Below are 25,876 nucleotides of genomic sequence, written 5' to 3'. Positions count from 1 at the left end.
TAGTGGCTAGATATAAAGCAACAGAATTTGAGGCCTGGGTTCAAACTCCACATATAACCAGACCAATAAAAAGTTTGTTGGTACCCAGAAAAGTAAAGTGAAAAGTCATTAATTTACTAGTAAACACACTTGTGATTTGTTGAATGTGTTCTTTTATGCTATTTCTGTTTAAGAGTAATTTATATCACTTTGTATGATTTAGTGTTCTGTTTTAGTAAAGACCAAATCGTGGTTTTTACAAAATAAGTTTCACTTTTGAATTTGAATGCTATGTATAATTTATATATTATATATGTATTTACATATAACTATACATTCATAATGCATAATTGCAAATACAAATTATAATAGATAATTCAAGATCTCGACCAATGATATCGCGTTAAATCAATGTCAATGTTGCTTATATTCCGACAAAGATATTTTTGCGCGTGGCTAAAATCGGAAATAATATCATACCATAGACAGTACACTAAATCCGTGTAATATAAAATAACATGATAAGGTTACGGGGTAGTTTTATTAAAAAATATCTGTATAAAATTTAGTACCTACTTTAGTTTCATGGGCCTGGCCATATTGATTATCGACATCATATCTAATGTTATATAGCTACAACAGATAAGTGATACATATGGTATTATTTATTTATTTATTTGGAAAACGTTGTAACTAAAATAGTTTACTAAGTGGGACCCGCTGAGTGAAGTGAACGCCATATTAACCAAACACGCTGGGAGCTGGACTAACGTGTACTTGAAGCTTTATGTCAGTAGAATACAATGGAATAACGTGTATTGGAGGCTTTAGATTTTAGTTGCGACTTGCAGTCTATAGTTTACATTATCTATGCTTGCGGTTTGCCTGTGCTTTGAGAATGCTGTTTTTTTTAAAGGCCTTTTGTACTCTGTGTGTAATCTGTACTCACAATTTACTTTTCGCGCCCGGCATAGATAGGCATCGAGTTTGTGCTACTCTAGTACGTTTTTAGTTTTCTACTTTTTATCTTAGTATAAATTTAACAATAATAAGCTTTGTAAATGAATCAAAATAAATTTATCACTCTTTGTTGAGTGTAATTTATTTAAGGAACAATGTCGCAACCAGAAGAACCGATGGATGCAGCAGATGCGGGTGATAATTCTGTAAGGAAAATGGCAAACCATTAAGAATTTAAGATCGATATTTTGAAACCTTTAATAATTACATTTCTTGCAATCATTTTAATTTACAGAATGGTTCATCAAGTGACACGCCGTCCTCTAGAGGAAAGGAAGGAGACTTTGAAAGCAAAATTGAAACTGATCGTGCTAAACGATTTGACTTTTTACTAAAGCAGACTGAAATTTTTTCTCACTTTATGAGTAATACCCCTAAATCAGGAAATAGTCCTCCAAAACCTAAAGCCGGTAGACCTAGAAAGATTAAAGAACCTGAGCCTGAGCCTGAGCCTACTGGAGCTGGAGAGTAAGTATAATGGCGACCATGCGTGCGTGATGCGTGCGTGATGCGTGCATGATGCGTGCGTGATGCGTGCATGATGCGTGCGTGATGCGTGCATGATGCGTGCATGATGCGTGCGTGATGCGTGCATCTAATATGTGTGTGAAAATATTGACATTACCAAACTTAGGTTTTCACAACATTAAATCTAACTTAACCTAACAAATTATGTTTGTTTTGTTGGTAAACTGATGTTTATATTGTGTAGCCATCGTCATCGGAAAACGGAACAAGAAGAAGATGAAGAATTGCTTGCGGAAACAAATACAAAACAGAAGACAATATTTCGTTTTGAATCATCCCCACCATATGTTAAAAATGGTGAAATGAGAGATTATCAAGTACGTGGGTTAAATTGGATGATATCCTTGTATGAAAATGGAATAAATGGTATCTTAGCGGATGAAATGGGTCTAGGGAAAACATTGCAAACTATTTCTCTTTTAGGATATATGAAAAATTTCAAGTAAGAAAAACATTATAATTTTAGTAATCTACATTTGTTATTTAATAATTTTAAAGTTTACTTCAAACAAAATTAAATATACAATTTTTTTTTTAATTATTAAATAAAGATTACTATTACAATTTGTTAAAAGTATAACAAAATCTTTCTGGTTCTTATGGATAGAATATAAATCCTTTTATTAGGCAAATAATTCTTAAAAAGTATTGATTTCTTGAAATAGGCTATTTAAAAAAAATTGTAATCTATATATTTGGTAGTGTGTACGTCACTTGTAATGATGGTATTTCAGAAATGTTCCTGGACCACATATAGTTATTGTGCCAAAATCTACTCTTACGAACTGGATGAATGAGTTCAAAAAATGGTGTCCTACTATCAAGGCAGTTTGTCTTATTGGGGATCAAGAAACTAGGGTAAGATTGTACAATGCTTATATAAAAATTTAATTATAATAATTATTGTTCAAAATAAATTTTAGTGTATTTATTTATATTAAATATTCTTATGTCATTTTCAAACATATTATCATGATGAACTATTTAAATAAAAAAAATTAAATTTCTGCCTGAATAGTATAAATCATGTATATATTTTCAGAACATATTCATAAGAGAGACCCTCATGCCTGGCAATTGGGATGTTTGCATTACATCTTATGAAATGATAATTAGGGAAAAATCTGTATTTAAAAAATTTAACTGGAGATACATGGTCATAGATGAAGCTCACCGTATCAAAAATGAAAAGTCTAAGTTGTCTGAACTACTTCGTGAATTCAAAAGTACGAATAGACTTTTGTTGACAGGAACCCCTCTGCAGAACAATCTTCACGAATTATGGGCCTTGCTCAATTTCCTTTTGCCTGATGTATTTAATAGTTCTGATGTAAGTTTTTTAAACACAATTATTCTGGCTAATAGAAAGATAATAATTATTAAAAATTGTGAAAATGCATTTTTATTTCAGGATTTTGATGCCTGGTTTAACACTAATGCTGCACTTGGTGATAACCAATTAGTGTCACGTCTGCATGCAGTTTTAAGACCATTTCTGTTGAGAAGACTTAAAGCAGAAGTGGAAAAAAAACTTAAACCAAAAAAAGAACTTAAGGTTTATGTAGGTTTGAGTAAAATGCAAAGAGAATGGTACACTAAGGTTTTAATGAAAGATATAGATGTTGGTACGTTTTTGAGATTTGATATACATTACTATGAATAGAAAACAATATTTAGATAATTAAACATAATCAATTCAACATCTTTTACATAAAAAATCTTTTATAAACCAAAATTATTATGTCCTATCTAATTAATTGTTAAAAGTTTGTAAATATATACTTACAATGTTGAGTATTATTTCTCTTCTTTTAGTTATAATTTTATTTCTTCTAATTATTGTGTTGTGAAAACTCAATCCCTTTGTTTTAATATTTTACAGTAAATGGAGCTGGTAAAGTGGAAAAAATGAGATTGCAAAACATTCTCATGCAGTTGCGTAAATGTTGTAATCACCCCTATTTGTTTGATGGGGCTGAACCTGGTCCTCCCTATACTACAGATGAACATTTAGTCTACAACTGTGGCAAGTTGGCTATTCTTGATAAACTATTACCCAAATTACAAGAACAGGGTTCAAGAGTTCTTATTTTCTCACAAATGACTAGGATGCTGGACATTCTTGAAGATTATTGTCTTTGGAGACAATACAAAGTAAGATTTTACATATACAAAGTTACCTTAATTGTAGACAATAGAAGAGATTTTGAGATTAGCATTCTAAACACAAACTAAATCTAAATGAATTTATCAAAACATATGAATTGAACAAATTGAATGTGTTTGAATTCTAATATAATAGGATGATATTGTTTTTAAGCTAATTTTGTTACTTTTATTTCTAGTACTGTCGCTTAGATGGCCAGACGCCCCATGAAGATAGGAATAGGCAAATAGAGGAGTACAATGCAGAGGGAAGTGAAAAGTTTGTATTCATGTTATCTACAAGGGCTGGAGGTCTCGGTATTAACTTGACTTCTGCTGATGTTGTCATAATTTATGATTCTGATTGGAATCCACAAATGGACTTGCAAGCTATGGACAGAGCTCATCGTATTGGACAAAAAAAACAAGTATGTATAGCAACAAGATGTTTAAATAGGAAAAAGGCCAAATGGAAAATGTAGACAATAACATATATTTTAATCTTAATTATAGGTAAGAGTATTTCGTCTTATAACAGAAAACACAGTTGAAGAGAAAATTGTTGAACGAGCTGAAGTAAAATTGAGATTAGATAAGTTGGTCATTCAGTCAGGTCGCTTAGTAGATATTAAAAACCAACTCAATAAAGATGAGATGCTCAACATGATCCGACATGGTGCAAATCATGTGTTCTCTTCAAAAGATTCTGAAATTACAGATGAAGATATTGATTCAATTCTAGCTAAAGGTGAATCAAAAGTAAGTTTTATTTCACTAAAGTGTATGATGTCATTTTTATATATAACTAAAATCAACACTTAATCAAGTAGATGCAGGTTCATTATATTTATTTATTTTTATATAAAATTTTAGACAGAAGAACTCAAGCAAAAATTGGAAAGTCTGGGAGAGTCATCATTGAGAGCATTTTCAATGGATACACCTGGTGCTACAACAGACTCCGTATATCAGTTTGAAGGTTTGATTTTTAAAAATGTAATAAAATATTATTCATAGCCTATTCCAACCATAAGAGGAGTAAAGACAAATAAACAATTTTGACATCGAATTAATGCGATATAATTAGTCGAGATCTTGAATAATCTTGACATTTAGTATGGATTCAAGAGAAAATGGCATTTTTAATGTCTGCAAAGTTGTAATCAATACTTTGGAAGTTACTAAAGTTTTACTAAAGTTGTTATAACTAGTTGAGTGAAAAAGTGTTGTATTATAAATAAAGGTAAATTAATCAAGAACTATTTCTTGTGCATAATACAGCAGTTGGCAAATCGCATAGAATATGTAAATCTAAGGTTTTTTTATCTTTACTTCTGCATCGATTGGAATATGTTTAAACCCAGGGTGAGTTTAAACATATTAGGCGCAAGGATGAGTGACATTTATTTTGAAGAAGTATGGGCGAATGCTAAAAGCAAAGACAATCTGTCATGTCTATAAAACGCTTTATATTTCATTTTCTTTGATTTTTTTGATTGTATTAATGCCATTTTCATCCAACTAACACTTATTTTCCTATCCTTTGTATAATTGTGTTGAATGAAATCAAGCTATAATTTAGTAAGTAAGTAAATTAAGGCTATAATTTATTTCATTGAAATTCAAAACATTGTATCTTATACTTGTATTATGTGAAGTTATATTTTTATTAAAAATGAATTACGGTCGAAAGAAGTACGGCGACCACTATTAAATATTAGTCTAAGATACGTTATTAGAAATATATTTTATACAATAGGTAGGCAGATGAGTATATATGGGCCACTTGATGGTAAGTGGTCACCAACGCCCATAGACAGTGGCTTTGTAAGAAATATTAACCATAGCTTACATCGCCAATGCCCCACCAACCTGGGGAACAAAGATGTTATGTCCCTTGTACCTATAATTACACTGGCTCACTCAACCTTCAAACTGGATCACAACAATACCAAATACTGCTGATTGGCAGTTCGATTTTCATCAATAACGAATCTGGGAAGTTGAACAAAAAAAGTAAATTAAAGTTAATATTAATTGATCCATGATTTAGCTAGGCAACATACTTGCGATTTATCAATGTACTACTATATAATAAGAGATGAGGGTATATATTTCTAATAACGTATCTCATACTACATAAAAATTAAACGAAAAGTTCAAATGCGGAAACAAAGGTTTTTGTGATTTATGTGAGATTTTATTGACAACATTAGTTTTTATTGGTCCAATGCGGGAATCAACTCGAATCGACGGATGTCCTGGGATATGCCTTTAGAGCGCAGAATGTAACGCCTCACACGCGGTCAAAACTGTCCTTATGTACAAGCGGCGCCGCCTCAATTAGTCGCTTTGCTGGTACATACATGTAACTCATTCGACATGTAATGGCAAAATATTAAGAATGCCGAATAGTGCCGCCTAATATTAAGAATATTTAATCTTCGTTAATTATTACTGGTTAATAAACAATTAAATTACTGTATCTATTTTGCAACGTATTTTTGACGGGTAATTTAACGCTCCAACGCTTAGTGTACCGGTAATTTTATCCATTTATTCCTAAATTCTTAGTATTAATGTCTCAATGCTATTTGTTGTTTCATTGTCAAATCCATCGATTTTCTTCAATCTACTAACACAATATTATATAAAAAATCGATTCAAATATTACATACATTATTAAATGTTATATACATTTAAATAATTAATTGCTATTATTATGTATAATTGCAGAAATTTTAATCTTTAACCATAGCAAAAAATAAAATATCTATTACATCATGAAAGATTCACGCGTTCTTACCACTGGCCCATCTCGGCTTATTATCTGGCACCACTGAATTTTCATGTATTTAATTTGTGTTATAATTCATCTCGTGCTTGACGGTGAAGGAAAACATCGTGAGAAAACCTGCATGTGTCTAATTTCACTGAAATTCTATCACATGTGTATTCCACCAATCCGCATTCGAGCAGCGTGGTGGAATAAGCTCCAAAACCTTCTCCTCAAATAAAGGAGAGAAGGCCAGCAGTGGGACATTTACGGCCTGTTACTGTATATCATGAAAAACTGCTTACAATTCCCTACGTCTACAGGAGATTGCCTCGCCCAATTTTTGTATGTATTCTATTAGGAAATGTATTTGTGTTGTTACTTTTTCGAATGTGCGTGTGATTTTTCTTAAATGTCTATTGTTCTTAAACATTTGTTTTTGTAGTATTTATTTAGACGGGAACGCCTCTCGCGTTCACATAACCTAGGCCCTAGCCCAACGAGGCAGTTGGATTACATGTATAGGTTGTGTATATAATAATATATTGACATTTTATCAAAACAGGTGAAGATTACAGAGAAAAACAGAAGATAATACCTATTGGTAGTTGGATAGAACCTCCTAAGAGAGAACGTAAAGCTAATTACGCCGTGGACGCGTACTTCAGAGAGGCACTTCGTGTCTCTGAACCAAAGGCGCCTAAGGTACAGGTAAATAAGTGTAAAGAGCTAAATATGGAGTCCAGCAACAGAGGTGGCTTATGTGGTGGTGGTTACTGTTTCAATATTTGCATCAGCTCGTATACTATGTATTTCATTAATTAGCTCTTTATGCTCAAGTATAAATGTAAGAGCATATTATATATTATTTATTTGCGTAAAATAATTATTAGTAATAGATTTATTATTATGGCTTATATATATTGTTATGGTATTAAAATTAGTTATTCTTTAATTTTTTTTTAGATGTTAATGCTCAATAAATTATTTTGTTTGTAGTATAGTTTCTTGCTTATTTTTAGTTAGCTTCTTATTTTTCTGTTCAATTATTATAATTTTTTATTTTGCCTTTTATTATCTCTCATTTAGGCTCCAAGACCCCCGAAGCAGCCAATCGTTCAAGATTTCCAATTTTTCCCACCTCGACTATTTGAGCTATTGGATCAAGAAATATATCACTATCGGAAAACTCTTGGGTAATTTTTCCAATATCATGCAATTCAAATATGTAAGATATAAAATATTAAACAATTGTTTTTAATAATACAGGTATAAAGTCCCACGAAATCCAGAATTAGGTCCTGATGCAGCTAAAATACAAAGAGAAGAACAACGCAAAATAGATGATGCTGAATCTCTAACTGAAGAAGAAGTTCAAGAAAAAGAGCAATTGCTAACTCAAGGTAATTTCAAAATTTACAATGAACATGATAATTTAGTGTTTGCAGACTACTATGTGTATTCAAAATCATTTAAAAAACATCTGTTGATAGTTTTTCTTATTTCAAAATGTTGGAATTCAAAAGTTATCAATATTTCATCATAATTTATATTAAAAAATGGTCTTCACAACATACTTGTATTCTATATTTTTTTGAATCATGTGTCATTTTCTTTCAACCATTTTCTTGAGGTCTTAATTAGTTGTTTTATAATTATTATTATTCTATTGACATGCATTACCGGTAATTCAAAAACCATTTATAAAAGCCAATGCTTATTTCATTTGATTAATTTATTTTTACGTTATTATTTTAATTATACTATTATATATAAATACTATGCTATAGCATAATATTATATTTATTGACATTTTTTACTAAATTACAAATTCTGAAGTGTTATGTCACTTCATCTTCAAACTTTGTTTCACCGAGGTGAACACAAAAAGCAGATTATTTAAATTTTAAAATATCAATGTATTAATTTTTTTAATATCTAAATCCATTATTGATTGTCATTATAATTAATAAAATCCAAATGATAAACTCTACGTATTTGCTTAAAATATAAAAAAAAATATCTTAGTCATTTAAATTATTAACTTGTTTTGTTAGGATTTACAAATTGGACTAAGCGCGATTTTAACCAGTTCATTAAAGCCAATGAAAAGTATGGCAGAGATGATATTGAAAATATTGCAAAAGACGTTGAAGGCAAAACACCAGAGGAGGTACGTAAAAATTCTAGAGTAATATCAATGTTTAGAATTTAATTATAAAATTATCCCCATGTTTTTAAGGTTATGGAGTACTCAGCTGTATTTTGGGAAAGGTGTCACGAACTTCAAGACATAGACAGAATAATGGGGCAAATTGAGAGGGGTGAAGCAAAAATACAGAGAAGAGCCTCAATCAAAAAAGCTTTGGATGCTAAAATGGCGCGTTATAGAGCACCATTCCACCAATTAAGAATCTCTTATGGTACTAATAAAGGAAAAAATTATGTTGAAGAAGAAGATAGGTACTACTTATTTATTCAGTGATATCTTATCGCATATATTATATCTTAGCAATATAAAATATTAATTGGGGGTGAAAACAAAACATAGTAACTTTTTTTTTATGTTTTACCTAGGCGGACGGGCAAATGGGCCACCTGATTTTAAGTGGTCACCACCGCACATAGTGCCATGTGCAAATCCACCTACTTATTTCATGAAAAAAAAGATTATAAGATGCATGCTATGTCCGCTTTATCCAATTCTTAATTATAAAAAAGGTTAATAAGATTTTAGCATATTAGGTCTATGTATTATATCAGATATATCTATGAAAAATATTTGAAATGGTATTCATGTAATAATAAAATGTCAATTTAGTTAATTTGTAAAAGTGATGCACAACCACCAGTACCGGTGGAATAAAATGCGTTTCTTAAAAAATTAGTGTGCTTATCCATGTCATCGAAAAAATTATTCTTAAATGCTAACATAAAATACAGAAACAAACAATTTTCATTTGTTACTAAAAATAATCTGTTTTCTGTTATAGGTTTTTAGTATGCATGTTACATAAATTAGGTTTTGATAAAGAAAATGTATATGAAGAATTAAGAGCTGCTGTACACGCAGCACCACAGTTCCGTTTTGATTGGTTTTTGAAATCACGTACAGCAGTTGAACTTCAGCGCAGGTTAGTGTTTCAGTAAAGTACTTCAAATAATCTTTATGTTTCAGTTATTAAGTGAAATTCATATTGAATTACAGATGCAATACACTTATAACGTTAATTGAGCGAGAAAATCAAGAATTGGAAGAAAAGGAAAGGGCTGAGAAGAAAAAGAAAAGTGGTGGAGTTAATCAAAATACACCTGGTGGAAATAGTACTGGGAAAGGTGCAAATGCTGGAAAACGTAAAGCTGATAATACTCCCGATACTGCTCAGAAGAATAAGAAAAAGAAAAAATGAAATCCAGTTACCTCCAAATTAACAAGGGTCACTAGATCGGTTACAGCCTGAAAGTAAAAACATTAAATTGTTTCCACAAATCAAAGATGTCCATTTCTTAAATTTAGAAGGCCTCTCTTGTCTTCTGTTTACCTTGAGTATTAATCTTAATTTAATTGACTAGTTAACATTCCCTTTTTATGGTGTATTGATTAAATATAATGAAGGTGTTGATTGATTATGGGTCAGTTAAATAAATAATCTGATAAATAAAACATTATTTTTATTATTGCACAATGTTATACACTATCGACGCACGCCATGCCAAGTTGAAAATTGAGATGAATTCAATAATTTTTTTGTTTGTTTTCATTTACATAATGTGCTCTAACATCATTTGAAAAATAATATTTGTTTATTTTTTTGTAGTAAACATAGATAACTTTATTATAATGTCAATAACCTTACTTATTCCTGCCTTCTCAGGTACTAACAATCACAGTTTTTTTTGTTCAATTATATTATTACACACATAATATTTAAAAAATTGAACACTTGGTGGCGCCGTTTAACTTACGTAACAAGTAAAAAATTATGGTGAACTGCCATTTTCTATACATTCCTGCATGCTATTTGCATTGGGAGAACATGGCGCTCCTAAGCCATATAGATGTCCACTGGTACTTTCAATGTTTCCATCAAAGAAAACCTGCAGAGAAATTATTTACATCAAAATCAAATTATATTTTATTCAAGTAGGCTCTATTTGGCTAAGTTCAAAACTTTATTGTAAGCATATGCATACAACTCATATTTATACAATGATTGTCACTGGTTCTATCAAAACAATAGTCAATATTATTATGAATACATATAATAATATCATAAATATTTCTATTTTATTAAAAACATACTGAAAACAGCTCTTTTTTGTTAAATTAGTTTCAATAGCTGTATCCCAAAATAATAGCAATAACTAGAACTGTTACTGTGCTTCTAAATACACATCTAGCAGAACTACTGGTTATCATATTACCAGGTTTCTTAAAATTCCACTGAATGGGTCATGTTAAGAAATAGAAATTAATAATTTTCTATTTATAATAGTTACTATGTTATATATATAGTAATACAAAGTGTATTAGTATATATAACATAGTATAATACACTTTTTGAAAATAAATGGCCAAAACTAATTTTTGTTATAAATCATCACAATTCATTTACTTTTTGTCTCTATATAAATATTTTTCTCTTCTATTACATCAAATATTTAAAAAATTAAAAGTGAAAACATTGTTACTATTTTGGAGTCAGTGTTATAAATTATAAGATTTATTGTTATTATTTTGTTATCAAAACAATCTCCCAATATAAATTCTTCATACATAAACATTTAGGATGGATTTCTCTTGAAGTCTCAAGGTACTGAAATTAAATTGGTGACTTATGTTTGTATTCATTACGCTAATATCAGTTATTCAAATAATAGTGTTTTGTCTATTAATTTACTGAGAATCATATATATATTAACGTACATGAATACATATAATTTATAATAACCTAGTTTTTTTTTATTATAAGACAAAATTAAATGTCAAATAAATTAGTGGAACTGATAAAAAGCACACATCGGTTAGTAGTTAAGTTAACCCAAATTTAAATGAGGAATTTCTTACATTAAATTGCTCGGAAACACACTTTCAAAGTTATCAAACCAACAGTGCCAACAAACATGTAAACTGTCTGTAAACGTGCCTCAGATAACAGGCATAATTTAAACATGTTTCATTGATTTAAAAATGAAATTACTAAATAAAAGGTGCAACATGAGACTAAAAGCATTCTTACTTGATGTTGTATTTATATAAGTAATTGTTTATAAGGCCTTCAATTCATATTTGTATAAAAACTTACTTCTTTGATTTTGAAGAATGCCATACCAGTCAAATGAGAATCAGAGCCAGCTTGATGCTGTGGTCCTACTCTTCGAAGTTCCAATTGGTCAGCTACTTCCTGAAGTCCACCTTTGAGATTTTTGCATAATTTCATAAGATACTGCAGACACACAATTGTAGTTAGTAACTTCTTCAATCTAATATGAAAAAAAAAACAATAAATATTTACTTACTTTGACATCATATACTGTAGGAAAATATAGTCTTAGACTATCAAAGAAATCATTTTCCTCTTGTGGTAAATTCTGATCAGTCAAAAGTTTAAGTAAATATCCAAAATCATAGCCAGAATGAAAGCTTAACCAGTTTATATTGTCCATTAGAACAATACCTGCAAGAATTCATTAACATGATGAACACATAGCAACCAATGTAATTATCAGGCCTAGACTTAAAAGAGCATAGGCACTTTCAAATTTGAGGCCCACCCCATTTCAAAAGAGATAAAAATTATATTATTTTTAGCTGGTTGGGGCTCATAGGCCTAGGCATAAATTTGGGACTGGTAATTATTTTATTCTTAAATGTTTAATTTTGTCGACATTTATTATTGACTACTTAAATACCTGAAGACATTAACAGTTCTGCAAATTCAATGGGTTCTATTCCATGTTCCTCATGTTCTCTGAATTGAAGTCCAGAGTTTTGTAGCAAATCTATTGAATCTTGAGCATACATATCTTCCCTGTTAACAAGAGATCTTATAAAAATATACAGATATGGAACTAGGCAGACTAAAACAAATATAAATGTTATAATCTTAAATATAATGTTTAAATAATACTTACTGTAGATTAAATTTAAAATTAAATTGCCATGTAGTACAACCCGGAGGGGTTTTTCCATTTTCATCCATAAAAGTAAGACCTAATTGTATTATTCTTAGCAGATCTACATTACATCTATAACATCAGAGAAAAATAGGAATTTTAAATTTTATTCTTAATAACAGGTACTTTCTATTTGTGTTAATAGAATACATAGTATTTAATGAAAATTATTACAATACAAACTAAAATAACAGTTTTTTTTATACTTGTTAAAAATAATAATGTAAATTATTCAGTAGAAAACATATAACATTCAATTTTATGATTATAATTATTCAATTAAACATGTACCTTAGAAGCTGGTATTGATAATCAGCAGTGGACCTAAATTCTCCTATTGGTCTTGCTACTACACCCGGAAATTCAGTATCCATAGCTACCCATTGGTATTTCTGAACTATCTGAAATCAATCAATTGTATAAATATATATTTATGAACATAATTTTATAATAAATTTATTTACTGTATAACTTCAAATTAAAAAGTAATCAGTTTTATCCAAATTGTATACTTGTCTAATAATGTGGAATTCTTCATGAAGGTTGTGATTCCAAACATTTTTAATTACATTATCCTCTTTAAAAGATTTTATAGTAATTAAATCGAAGTTAACGGCCGGCATCTGTAAAGTCATATCGCAATTTTTATTATGATGAAATATAGACTATTTTCAACTTATTGTTTTTTATGCTTTAGCCTTATATTTTTACTACTTGCGCCCTTTAATAATATTAACTTAAACACCGGTAAGCTTATAAATAAGTTATATTTTTTAGGAATAGACTTAATTTACCTACCTGCCTTATTCTTGTCATAATTTTTAATGTTGTAGCCTTGAACCTTAACAGATTAAAATGAAAAATGTCACATTACAGGATACCCAAACATATTTTATTACCTATTCGTTTTGCTTATTTTTAAATGGTACGTTTAATATTTAATTTAAGGTTTGTTTTATTAAAAAATATATTTATTAAAACAGAAAATTCAAATCTTTTGGTTCGTTTTATAGCTCTTCAATATATTTGCTACCATATTAGCGATATCAACTGTTATTGACCTTTAAAAATTTAGGACACCAACCGAAGAAAGTTATTTTTGGAAGTTTTATTCTATTATCATGTTTGACGACCTTTACTAGCATTTTAGTAATTATCCCGAAAGGAATTCCCAAAAATATAATCGATTGAAAAAAAGAATGAGTAAAAAAAACTACATAATTATGTTATCTTTCTACACGATTACAATGAACTTATATATAATGAGAACTTTTATCAAAATATATTACGATCTTTTACTATCCAGCGCTAACTTATATATAAATATATAAGTTTGCGCTTGATTGTTATCACACCTGATGGAAAATGATAATACAGTCTAAGGTAGAGCGCGCTTGCCTAGAAAATGCCTATTCATTCTTGACTTGAAGGTACTACACATTATTAGGTATATTTTTGCAAAATGATGTCTTAATCACAAAAGTTCTTTCTTTTTATTATTCCTGAGTATAAGAACAAATTATTTACCTTGGCTACAAAAAAGTGCAATTTTAGAAACGCTACTGTATCCGAACGGCGATTCACACGATGGCGAAGCGCGGATAAGTAACTCGATTACTGTACTTGGAATATTAGTAGTAAAGGAGGATCGGATCGTCCGTCCGGATTCCTGAGCGATGGCAGCGAAGGTTGGCAGAAATTGTTTTGCATAGACTTGGTCAGACGTTAGAAGCTACGGGAGTCCGTAGGATGCGAAACAAGGCCAATCTGCACAATGCGGCTGGCATCCGCTTTTATGTATGCCTTTTTACAGGAGTTTGAGTCTTTGTTTTAGGTAGCTTTTAGTGAGTAAATGTTAGAAGCCCTACTACACAGCCATTGATCCACGCGCGATATGCCGCCTGCTCAGATGACATAGCATCCGCACATTCGTGAGTGAACAGCGTATTTATAGTTTTTTTTTTATTAAAAAAAAAAAAAGTATTTATAGTGAGGGTGTGCACCGCCAAACGACCCTTTTTTTTACAAGATGCGCTACCACAATTATTATAGAAGGGAGACGTGAAGCGAGTGACGTTTTGTCACGACAGGTACATGGTAGAAGCGTGGGGGCGTGTTGCTCCAAGAAGCTTCCAAAAGGGAAAATACATTGATCTGACAGATGGAAGGGCTTCCGATCTACCCAGAAATGGCCGCCGGGACCTCACCTTCCGGTCACTAATCAGCGCGACGGTCCACACTTAGATTAAGCGTGGCATGGTGGGGCAGCCACGCGAGCTGGTTAGGCACTCTTCTCGGCCCCCTGTACTTTACTTTTTACCTCTACATTCCATATTTACGATACAGCTTTTTCTTTTTTCTTTATGTATTTTGATACACACTCGACATAAAAAAACATGATATATTTAAATATTAGCAATATTTAAATATATCTTGTTTTTAATCTTCGGAAAATTAAATTAATGTTGAATTAGTTTTTTTCTATTTTTTATGATGATTACTGTTTATTACGTTATAAAAAAATATGGACCCTGAACGCAAGTAAAACCTGAATTCGCCCAGCCAGTGTAGATCGCTGGTAACTGAATTTACTACTGTTTACATATTACATAAGTAATACCAATAAGCAAACAGTGCGACTTTGTCGTAACTCACCTTATATTTATATTTTTAGAAATAGAAGGCAGACGGGCAATTGAGTCATAAGATAGTAGTGGGTACCACCGTATAAGCATTGGCAGTGTATGAAACATTACCAAATCATTTCATATACCACTAATGTGCAACTAAATATGGTAACTGTTAATACTGGTAATGATGTGTGCCTTGTGTCTGTTATTAAAGAATAAAATTAAAAAAAATATATATAAGATTATTATTAATATAATAATTCTTTTTTCTTCTCCAGTTATGTGTAAAGGATAATATTATAAATGTAGTCATTAATATCAGTAATAAATATGGAACTGTTATAGCATGAATGTTTATAATTTCAGGATCGCTATAGGGATATTTTTTAGCAAATGTTGCATATTTTTTAAATAAAGCCTAATATGTCGACATAACAGACGAAATTGGGTCGGTTTTGATATTATTGTTGATCGAAGATCTTAACATTCGCCAAATGAATGCTGGTTGCTGCCGTGTAATTAAGATATCTGCACGAGAACTGTTTTGAAATTTGTAGAAAGTGAGTATGTAAGTGTTGTAGTATTTTGCTTACAAAAATATCCATAAAAAAGTCTACGACATTACATTATAAACGTTTTATGTAAATTAAAAAGTGCAAATGAAATACAATACCCTGCAATTTGGACAGTAGTTAGAGATATTCGAAATTAAGTACTTAATATATATTTAATTTTTTTATTGTACCAAAATGTGTACTAAAATTTAGTATTCTATACTAGTTTTTGGTGACTAGCAAAAAGTATGCACGAAATTTCAGCTCAGTCGGTGTGGGGGTGATGTGGTGTGTGAATTGGATTTCAAGAGTTGTATAAACATACTGAGTTAAATAAAAATAGTCAGGGAGTGCGTTGAGATGTACTAGAACGATAGTTATATTGGTAATGATTGTCATATAATATTTGTTTATATCTCATTTGATAAGAAAATATCGTGAAATAATACCTCTACTGTAGTATCAAAAATATTTTATAGGTAGGTTATTTATTCAACGGCAGACCACTGCCGGACGTAAATTACTACCACGGTGTATCCTTCCGCATCCCATTGGGTGCCGTCATGTTTTTCGGGTCATTGGCTCACCTGGCTGTTCGTACACGGTTTGCCTGCGGTCTCAACACAAGGACTCAGTAAAACAGTAACAGTAACAGCCTGTTAATGTCCCACTGCTGGGCTAAGGCCTCCTCTCCCTTTAGAGGAGAAGGTTTGGAGCTTATTCCACCACGCTGCTCCAATGCGGGTTGGTAGAATACACATGTGGCAGAATTTCAATGAAATTAGACACATGCAGGTTTCCTCACGATGTTTTCCTTCACCGTTAAGCACGAGATGAATTATAAACACAAATTAAGCACATGAAAATTCAGTTGTGCTTGCCCGGGTTTGAACCCACGATCATCGGTGGACAACAACAAGGACTCGTCTGCTCAAATTGGCCATCGGTCTTTGTATATAATATATTAAATTTTCATAAATGTTTTTATGAGAATGAAATCTATTATAATCGGTATAGTATAGACGAAAGAAAATTATATATCCAGGTTTCAGTTTGTGTATTGCAAAGGTTACAATAATCTTTTATTTATAAAAATATATTTTTAAAACTCTTACTTCATTAATTACAGACCTGGCTGTCTTACAGTTTTATATTTTAAAACTTATAAGAGAGCTGTTTTAATTTTTTACCTACAGGTGGCATATTCAAAAGGAATGAGTAAAATTTTTTGTTTATTTAAAAGTATTTATTAAGAGAGTATAATATGTATAACTTAATTAAATATAGTAATTACATTTTTGTCCAATGGTACAAAACAATAAACATCAAACTGTTTTATCACAAATAAAATGTAAAATAAATTGATTATCTTAATATAATTTACACAATGTTGCATCGTCATTATCATTTTCAAGCTAAATGTGTGTGTTATAGTATTTTTCATGCAATTAAAATCAGTTGTGCATCAGTGTGTGAAAAGATCTATTTTAATTTAAAATTAATTATCTATCTTAATTTAAAAATAATCTGGATAAATGTCATTAAAAAATGTATAATTAATAGTAAGGATAAAATAATAAGATTTAACTGTAGTGTGCGGATGTCTTGTATGGAGCGTAATGATTATTTGAAACTCATTAAAATTTTTCATTTTCTAATTTTCGACACTGTCTTTACTCAGTGAGATGGAATATTCGTGGTTGTGGTGTGAGATTAGTCACACGCACAGATTCCCCTGATCAGGAAGAGTTTCCGTTTTCTCCATTGTCTTGAAAGTTATTTGCATTCACAGAAAATGGTGCCCCCAAGCCATATAGATGTCCACTTGAACTCTCAATATTGTCGTCAAAAAATATCTGAAAATAATTGAAAAATTACTCATATTAATTAAAAGTTGATAAAGTTTACAGTTACATTTAAAAAAAATGTTACATAATATACTTCACCTCTTTTATTTTGAAGAAAGCCATCCCAGTGAGATGTGAATCAGATCCTGCTTGATGTTGCGGTCCCACTCTTCGTAGTTCCAGTTGGTCAGCTACCTCTTGAAGACCACCTTTTAAATTCTTACAAAGCTTCATTAAATACTGAAACAAATTAAAATATATTTTATGAAGCAAGCAGTTTATAACATTTACTTTCATTCTCTATGATGCTATTTATAAATTAGAATTCAGAAATGCAAACCATTTGTTTGGTAGCTACCTTGATTGAAAGGAATAGGTGTAAAGACCACATAGTTTATTTTAAAGCCTAAAAATATACTAGAGATTTTTATTTAAGATTTTTATTAAGTTTAATTATTTGATAAACATAAGACCTTTATGTACTAGTATTTTAAATTAGTAAGCAATTTAAAAACTATTGAATACAATTCCAATTATATCATTCTTAGGTAATAACTTAGCAATATTTAAGTAACACATTGTTAGTGTTTTCGTAGTTATAAAATATAAATAAAGATTTACAGATGATTTCCTACAGGATTGGCAAATGGGGTAAAGAGAGAACCAAAGTAAAATACATATAAAAATTAACAAGGCATTTAAATAGTTTTAGTACCTTTTTGAAAAAAATTACTTGTAAGTAACCTATGGCCTTATGTACTGCGTATGTGTATGTGCTATTTGTGCATGTGTATTTATTGTTTGAAAACTAGAAACTTGCTTAAAGGTTTTTAGAATCTCTGCTTTATTGGAAGTCACATTATAGAACCTATTTACATGATATATTTAATATGAGGAATATTATTGTTTTATATTAATTCATACATTAACAACAACAGCTGGGGAGCAGTTCTCCCTACACAATATGTTGATTCTATCTCTGATATAAACATCAGTCATTCATTATCAAAGGAGGACATATTGAGGGTAAGCAGAATATTTTCTTTATAAAGAAAATAATTGGTTAGTAAATTAGGTATGAGAAATGAAAAACTTACTTTTACATCATAAACTGTTGGAAAATATAGCCTTAGGCTTTCAAAAAAGTCATTTTCATCCTGTGGCAAATTTTGATCCGTCAATAACTTAAGGAGATATCCAAAGTCATAACCTGAGTGGAAACTTAGCCATTTAATGTTGTCCATAAGAACTAGCCCTAAAAGTATGAGAAGAAATTCTTGAATATGCTCTATAGTTAGAAAATTTTATATAGGTTTGTTGGTTGTAGATTGATACCTGATGACATTAGAAGTTCAGCAAATTCCAAAGGTTCAATGCCATCCTCTTCATGTTTGCGAAATTGTAAACCAGAATTTTGAAGCAAATCTATTGAATCTTGTGCATACATGTCTTCTCTGAAAATAAAAAAAAATATTTTGTGTAACATAAAATTATTAGCTGTATATTAAATTGCACAATTTTATAGTTTTTTATTTTTATTTTATTTTAGTTTATAAAACAAACCAGTGTAAAAAGATTATTATATGTATTAATATAGTAAGGTGTTACATTAGTAAATTTATAACTTTATTTACTGTAAATTGAATTTGAAATTAAACTGCCATGTGGTGTATCCCGGTGGAGTTTTCCCATTTTCATCCATGAATGTGAGACCAAGCTGTATTATCCTTAACAAATCTACATTGCATCTGTAAACAAGAAATAGAACACTTTTATTTAATCAGTATAATAATTATTAATGAAAAAACAGTTGTAAAAACTAATGTAATTGAAAAGTATGTCAAGGTTGTTTATTTATAAGAGAATAAATCTTTAGAACTATTTTAATAATAAGCTTGTATTTTGATACTGTTTCAACATACATCACTTTAGCAGATATCTTAGTTGCCATCCTTATTCAGTGTTAGGTCAATATGTTCAGATATAGTAAGATATATTGTAAGGGGGTTCTTTATTAAAATGATATTAATATAAACAAATTTATAATAACTAAAGATAACAATTAATATGTTGAACCTGAGCAGTTGGTACTGGTAGTCAGCTGTTGATCTGAACTCTCCAATAGGTCTAGCAACTACACCAGGAAACTCAGTATCCATTGCAACCCAGTGGTACTTTTGAACAACCTGTTTAAATTATAAGCAAATTATTTGTATTATGTTAATAATATTGAATTGAACAATTTATACTCAGCTCATTAACATTACAATTAAACAATAAATTACTTTACCGTTAATGTTAAATACATTAGTAACTCAGCCCTTGTATTATAAATTACATTTTAAACAAATGTTATTCATGAAATACCTGTCTGATTATTTGGAATTCTTCATGCAGATTATGATTCCAAACATCTTTGATGCCACAATCACTATTCCCTGGAAGTGAAGAAAGAGAACCAAAACTCGCTGCGGGCATCTAAAATTTTTATGATTAGTTATAAATTACAAACAATACTAATGAAATTTTGTAAATTGAATGAAGTAATAGATATCTGACCTTTTATTGATTTCGTCCTTCAAAGATACAAAATATGATTTTATTTCGCAATATAAAAAGCCTCTTTTCGGTTTTTATAATAACATAAATATACACCACTTCAACAAGAACGCTTCAATGATAGTCAACGCTTGTAAATAAATAAGGCTTGTAAACAACACACTCCGTTTTCTTAACTGGTTTAGTGCTTAAAGATAGGAAGACGGTGATGTTTAGATTGCTTAAAAGAAGTGCGTTATGGCAAATTTAAAATACGTAAGCCAAAAATTAAAAAAATCATTGCAACGATGTACATTCAACTCAATGATAGGCATGCCATGATGACAAATGAAATGACAGAAGCATAGACAATAATGATGGTACATGCTTCGCACTTTTTTACAGTAGTCTGTGCGTTTGCATAAAGCTTGCTTACATTAATAAAATACTAATACTATAAAATTAGCACCATATATTTTATTGCGCATTACAATTTTAAAAATAAAGGAAATCAGTAGATTCTTAATTATAAAAACTAAATTTAAATTATATTGCGTGTGGTAACTTAGGCTAGAGTTGGGAATTATACGGTTAATAGCTAATAACTACTACGATATTGACAAAACACTTTTTTACTGGTGGTAGGGCTTTATACAAGCTCGTCTGGGTAGGTACCACCCACTCATCAGATATTCTACCGTAAAACAGCAATACTTGATATTGTTGTGTTCCGGTTTGAAGGGTGAGTGAGCCAGTGTAATTACAGGCACAAGGGACATAAAATCTTAATTCCCAAGGTTGGTGGCGCATTGGCTATAAGCGATGGTTGACATTTCTTACAATGCCAATGTCTAAGGGCGTTTGGTTACCACCTACCATCAGGTGGCCCATATGCTCGTCCACCTTCCTATTCTATAAAAAAAAAAAACAGCGACGTTTTGATAATTGAATACTGTCGATTGTATCGTTAACGTCACTATCCGTCCCAATAAATTCGGTAACGAAAGTTGTTATTGTTTTTGGTGTATAGTTACATAATATTTTATTTTCAGTTATTTTTGTTATTATATATGTATTTTTAAGTTATGTTTTATATTGTTTTATTAGTTCAATATGTCAAAGCGTAGCTCGGGAACGGATAACGAGTTTGAGACTGAAAGCAATTCATTTTGAAATACGGCCAAGTACGGTTTACAACAACAGAATAACCCAAACGAAGAATCCATAACTTTTTAAATTATTGCTAATGTTTTTAGTGAATATGCTTGATTCAGTAGTCATTAATTGTTTTGATCTCTTTTTTAATATTATCTTTGCTGCATTACATATTATCAATAAAATAACTATTCGTAATCTTATAAGTTTTTATAAGTTTAATTCATTTGAAATATACATTAAAGTTCAAAAGGTTCATTTTAAGGATGCTACGAGAGTAATATAAAAAATCTTTGTTTCATCATTCTTAAAGTCAAAAAGGTTAATAATGCGACTGGAGAGTGACCAAAAGCAGAACAACGGCATCAAGAGCATGAGAGTGTAACAATCCTAATTTCATAATGCCAGATTGCTACCGAGAATTTCTTATTAGAAATACTTATATTATTAGCCTGGTTCGTTATTCAAATACTAGGAAACAAAAAATCAAATAAATATTTTTCAAAAAATGTACTATGTTTTTCATTTATTTCATTAGACACACTAGATACCTTACCACACTCAATTTTAAATTTGATATAACGCAAACATTATGTTATTTATTGAAAAGCTATCATAATATATTATAATGTCGTTTAATCGAGCCCAACGTAAATTGTTAACAGTGAGTATCATTTGTATTATAGGTAAGCCATTAATAAAATTAAGAATTATATTTTATGGCTTAGGTAATCATTTAAATATGTAATAATTAATTATTTTAAATGAATTATTTGAATTCAAACAAACTACAACTAACAACTCATAATTATTAATTTGTCTTTAAGCTATAATTAATGGTAGTTATATTTTAATTTATTTATTTCTATTAGAAATGTAATAAGTATAAGGTGCTTTCGAAGTAACAATTTATTTGAGAAGTTCATAATAATAATAAAAAAAGCCATTAATTTTGATTGCATTATATATGACATGCTTTTAAAGTAGGTAAAATAGTATGTAAGTAGTACCTAAAATATTAACGAGACTATTAGCGCAAAAGAGGTTATATTTTAAAATTATGTACTCCACAACAGAGCCTGAATACGAATGACTTCGTAATATTTTATAAGTTTGATGAACTTTTCTTTCCTTTTGCCGATTTCTTAAATATAACGAATTCTTAATTTAACTCTTAAGGTAAGAACTTTAACCTAATATTATATTACTTTAATGTATGTTTGACCTTTTGGACTCACAGTAGCGTTATATAACTTGTTATAGTAACTGTTCTACTTAACTTATATGTGGTAACAGCACATATAAGTTAAGGTATCTTCTAAGGTATTTAATAATCTTATTTTTGTTGAATAATAATACATATTTTGCTGAAATACTAAAACAGATTTATTTATAATCCAATATAAAATAATAAATAGAAATTTAATAATAAATACTACTCTAATAGAAAAATACTACTACCTAATAAAAAAGAACGCAAATTGCTGTTATTCCAACGAAAACTGGCTGTCATATGAGCTTTAGTGCAGTTGTAAGAATTGCGGAAGCTTTTGCGTAGGTGGGCGCGGGAAGGCGCCAGCCGTCGTTCCGTTAGTCGTCCGCGGGCTGTCTTGGAGTTCGGTTAAGGGGTTCTTTTAAAAATTCGTTGCGATTTTCGATGATTAACTTTGCAACCGCTGATTTTCACGTAATTCTTATACGTAACTAATTTAATTGTGTTAATATTGTGTAATTTGTGGTTCTTAATTTACTTTGAGACTTTCCTTAAATATATACCAATTGCATTTACACGGACCCTGTAAGTATTTTACCTTTACTATAAATATAAATATATAACTATAAATTGTAGATGAAATAAAATCATTTTTCTTTGTTATTAAATGAAAATGAACAGGATTATCCTGGTTTCATTTGTAGGCTTTTTGTATTTCGCAATATTACAATATATTTTTATAGTTAATTATATTTATAAAACAATCTTATTAATAATTCCAACTTTTTTTAGTAAAATAACAATTTAATTATAACATAAAATTATTAAAATATTAATCTTGTTAAGTATAAAATAGTTTGGGTCAATAAGATATCATTGTAAGCATCAAATCATAGGTAAGCTAATGGTAAACAGTTTGCTGTTGTAGTGTTTAATTTTCTAATTGTAAAATAAAATGTTGAAACATAATGTCCGTTATACATTTATGTTTTAATTATTCGGCTAAGAAGTATCTTAAATGTCTTACACATACTGTGAGTCTATAAAATCTTCTCAGATAACAGACAGCTGTCTGTAAAATTGGATTAGATGCCAATTGCTATCCTCACGGTCGTTGTAATAAACCCGCTGTGGTTTAATGGTTACTATCGTAAAAAATATTTCGTATAGTTTATTGCGATATTACTGGCAGATAAGATAGAATATTACTAGATGCGTTTTAAGGCAAAGTATCTAGATATGTATTTAGGTAAATATCGCAAGGAAGTGCGTTCTAATAAAATGAATGTAGCATGTTCATATTTATTTGTCATATTAAGTATAAGGCATCGTAGTTGTAGGTTCATATTGATTTTGTACTCAATTCGGTTTGCATAATCGATTTTAGTTTTATTTAAAATGTGTACTAGATTATATTTTTGTTAGGGTTTGTATTGGCGATAAATTATTTCACTAAATAAGGTAAAATAAATTACTGATTATATTAAATATTTTCGGTGTTTTCTTTACAACTATGTTTAATTTCAACGGTTTCTTACATTGGCGTTTAACTTTAAGTACTTTATGTAATCTAATAATCCTAGGTGCTTTAAGTAATCGCTTTCAACAAGGTGAAATTAATTAAATAATACTAATTGGATGACACTATAAGCAAGAAAAATTGCGCAATCGAGGGGAAAATATTAAAATTATTTCAACACGCTATGTTTTTTTAGGTTATACTATGTATGGACAAATAAGCATGAAAACTATAGCATGTCCGTAAAAATGATATCAAAGACATGTCAAGAGGTACACCTGCTGTCACGCTGTTTAAAGTTTTCTTAAATTCTTAAACGTATTTATCGAAACGTGGCTTTTACTCATAGAGGTGTTCTCAAAACGTCAATTCTTCATTATTTACAGCGTTGCATAGCATTATTTTATATCTTTTATTAATAAAACTATCAACTTTTCTACGTTTATCTTTGATTAATTATGTCATTAAAAGCTACTATTCGTTTTGAATTGTTGACTGTTTTTCTGAGGACAGTTATTAGTATACTGTTATTTAGTTAATTAAAACGTTGTGATCCGTGTCCTACAAATGAGTTGGCGCCCGCCCGCCCTAGGCGTATAACATACCTATGTTGCAATACCCACGCGCCAAACAATTGCTCTCCTTCGATGATCAATTTGATGATGCAACTATTAAAAACTAATTTATATTGCTGTAAGGGGATATTTATCTGACATAAGCTTTTATAGACGATTATTCAGAGGATATTCATTATATAAATAAGTATATTTATATATAATAAATATTTTCAAAAATTCATTGTCACTTTTTTTGTTAATTAATTATTATTAATTCATGATCCAGTGGTTTTAATTAGGATATTAATCGGATTTCTTTCTAATCAGTTAAAATCCGGGCATCAATAAAAGTTTTCATGTACTTTAATTGTGTTCGTAATTTATTTTATGCTCGATGGTGAACGAAAATGCCATATGGAGCAATGTCCACTAAGTTAATTAGCTACAAACCAGTAACACCAAATTATTTGGCAGAGTTTTTAGTTAAATAAATATTTTCGAAAACACTAAAATATATTTAGGTAGTTTAAATATGTTTTATTTTATTCATTAAAATATTCAAAGGTATTCTATACTTATTATTAATTATATTTTAATTAATTTTACATAAAACAATTGTGGTGTCAATATTAAGTAGGTAGTTACTTCTTTTGGTTTTTACTTTTAATTATTGTTTGATAATGACACGTGCTTTAGATAAACAATGAGAAGAGGAAAGAGGTCGAGCATTCAGATATTTTCTTGTGACACTCGAAATAAAACTAATGTGAAGTTTGTGGTTTGTGAAGCAATAATTTTGAGTGGCGGTAGTGGCCAGAAGGCATCATACTAGCAAAGTTGATATATTTGATACTTTACATGGATTGATGATCTTTTTAATGATATTCGGCTAAATCAATGAAGTTTGAGTCGAATAATCGAACGATTACGAGTGATTAGTAAATCAATACCTGAAGAATACTGAACATAAACAAGATTCTAAGAAAGCTGTAATTTTTTCAAATCAAATATTTAAGTGAATAAGCGGAAATGTTAAATCTTCGTTCCGTACAAACTCAACATGTGCTAATTATATGTGATGCAAAAATATCAGTGTGAGAGTGATTCGTATTTATATAGGTACGCAAATGTCAGAAACATCTCGGTTGATTTATGAATTTGAGACGAGTGTGACGCACGCTATAGTTTTATTTTCTAAGGATTATGCTTTGTGCGAACTATTGAAATGTTGTGTTTTA

At 29.9% G+C, this 25,876-nt stretch overlaps 5 protein-coding genes across 7 annotated transcripts in view; 3 read left to right on the top strand and 2 right to left on the bottom strand.

The window, feature by feature from the left end:
• Window positions 1-25,876, top strand: part of LOC126768180 (uncharacterized) — a 276,661-nt gene that overhangs the window by 40,364 nt on the left and 210,421 nt on the right. The gene's annotated exons all lie outside the window — the stretch shown is intronic.
• Window positions 888-10,123, top strand: LOC126768177 (chromatin-remodeling complex ATPase chain Iswi). Of its 2 annotated transcripts, none has more exons than XM_050486124.1 (17): window positions 888-1,145; window positions 1,235-1,467; window positions 1,712-1,969; window positions 2,262-2,385; window positions 2,570-2,857; window positions 2,939-3,152; window positions 3,410-3,681; window positions 3,873-4,100; window positions 4,186-4,431; window positions 4,546-4,651; window positions 7,014-7,153; window positions 7,538-7,644; window positions 7,718-7,851; window positions 8,506-8,621; window positions 8,691-8,911; window positions 9,442-9,582; window positions 9,657-10,123. In XM_050486124.1, exons 1-17 carry the CDS (start codon window positions 1,095-1,097, stop codon window positions 9,856-9,858), a joined length of 3,081 nt encoding a protein of 1,026 aa, XP_050342081.1. In that variant the 5' UTR covers window positions 888-1,094; the 3' UTR covers window positions 9,859-10,123. The 2 variants fall into 2 exon arrangements, with proteins under 2 accessions (XP_050342081.1, XP_050342080.1); XM_050486123.1 differs by having other exon boundaries at window positions 7,014-7,159.
• LOC126768209 (CCR4-NOT transcription complex subunit 7-like) lies at window positions 10,104-13,462 on the bottom strand. 2 transcript variants are annotated; one of them, XM_050486179.1, is made up of 8 exons: window positions 13,424-13,462; window positions 13,138-13,248; window positions 12,917-13,026; window positions 12,584-12,697; window positions 12,362-12,480; window positions 11,969-12,126; window positions 11,755-11,895; window positions 10,104-10,546 (listed from the first exon to the last, which is right to left on the bottom strand). In XM_050486179.1, exons 1-8 carry the CDS (start codon window positions 13,439-13,441, stop codon window positions 10,430-10,432), a joined length of 888 nt encoding a protein of 295 aa, XP_050342136.1. In that variant the 5' UTR covers window positions 13,442-13,462; the 3' UTR covers window positions 10,104-10,429. The 2 variants fall into 2 exon arrangements, with proteins under 2 accessions (XP_050342136.1, XP_050342135.1); XM_050486178.1 differs by lacking the exon at window positions 13,424-13,462 and having other exon boundaries at window positions 12,362-12,495; window positions 13,138-13,399.
• LOC126768210 (CCR4-NOT transcription complex subunit 7-like) lies at window positions 17,054-20,532 on the bottom strand. Its single transcript, XM_050486180.1, has 8 exons — window positions 20,216-20,532; window positions 20,024-20,134; window positions 19,733-19,842; window positions 19,291-19,404; window positions 18,992-19,110; window positions 18,754-18,911; window positions 17,756-17,896; window positions 17,054-17,665 (listed from the first exon to the last, which is right to left on the bottom strand). Exons 2-8 carry the CDS (start codon window positions 20,132-20,134, stop codon window positions 17,549-17,551), a joined length of 870 nt encoding a protein of 289 aa, XP_050342137.1. The 5' UTR covers window positions 20,216-20,532; the 3' UTR covers window positions 17,054-17,548.
• The window catches only part of LOC126768182 (serine/threonine-protein phosphatase rdgC), a 70,343-nt gene continuing 67,420 nt past the window's right edge, over window positions 22,954-25,876 (top strand). The window contains exon 1 of the mRNA XM_050486133.1: window positions 22,954-23,147. The gene's annotated coding sequence lies outside the window, so the exon portion shown is untranslated. The remainder of the gene's footprint in view (window positions 23,148-25,876) is intronic.

Source organism: Nymphalis io, chromosome 4 (assembly GCF_905147045.1).
Source record: "Nymphalis io chromosome 4, ilAglIoxx1.1, whole genome shotgun sequence".
Classification (NCBI taxonomy): domain Eukaryota; kingdom Metazoa; phylum Arthropoda; class Insecta; order Lepidoptera; family Nymphalidae; genus Nymphalis; species Nymphalis io.
Note: the sequence above shows the minus strand (reverse complement) of the source record. Positions and strands in the feature narration are given on the sequence as shown.

What these genes read in the sequence shown, in the direction of transcription:
- LOC126768210 (XM_050486180.1), bottom strand. Translation starts at nt 20,134, where the DNA reads ATGCCCGCAGCGAGTTTTGGTTCTCTTTCTTCACTTCCAGGGAATAGT. An exon ending in CAACAGTTTATGATGTAAAA is followed by an intron (nt 17,897 to 18,753) that starts GTAAGTTTTTCA and finishes AATTTGTTTCAG; the next exon opens with TATTTAATGAAGCTTTGTAA. An exon ending in CTTTCTTCAAAATAAAAGAG is followed by an intron (nt 17,666 to 17,755) that starts GTGAAGTATATT and finishes AATTATTTTCAG; the next exon opens with ATATTTTTTGACGACAATAT.
- LOC126768177 (XM_050486123.1), top strand. Translation starts at nt 1,095, where the DNA reads ATGTCGCAACCAGAAGAACCGATGGATGCAGCAGATGCGGGTGATAAT. An exon ending in AATGAAAGATATAGATGTTG is followed by an intron (nt 3,153 to 3,409) that starts GTACGTTTTTGA and finishes AATATTTTACAG; the next exon opens with TAAATGGAGCTGGTAAAGTG. An exon ending in CTCCGTATATCAGTTTGAAG is followed by an intron (nt 4,652 to 7,013) that starts GTTTGATTTTTA and finishes TTATCAAAACAG; the next exon opens with GTGAAGATTACAGAGAAAAA.
- LOC126768209 (XM_050486178.1), bottom strand. Translation starts at nt 13,260, where the DNA reads ATGACTTTACAGATGCCGGCCGTTAACTTCGATTTAATTACTATAAAA. An exon ending in AATTCCACATTATTAGACAA is followed by an intron (nt 13,027 to 13,137) that starts GTATACAATTTG and finishes GATTGATTTCAG; the next exon opens with ATAGTTCAGAAATACCAATG. An exon ending in CTACAGTATATGATGTCAAA is followed by an intron (nt 11,896 to 11,968) that starts GTAAGTAAATAT and finishes GTGTGTCTGCAG; the next exon opens with TATCTTATGAAATTATGCAA.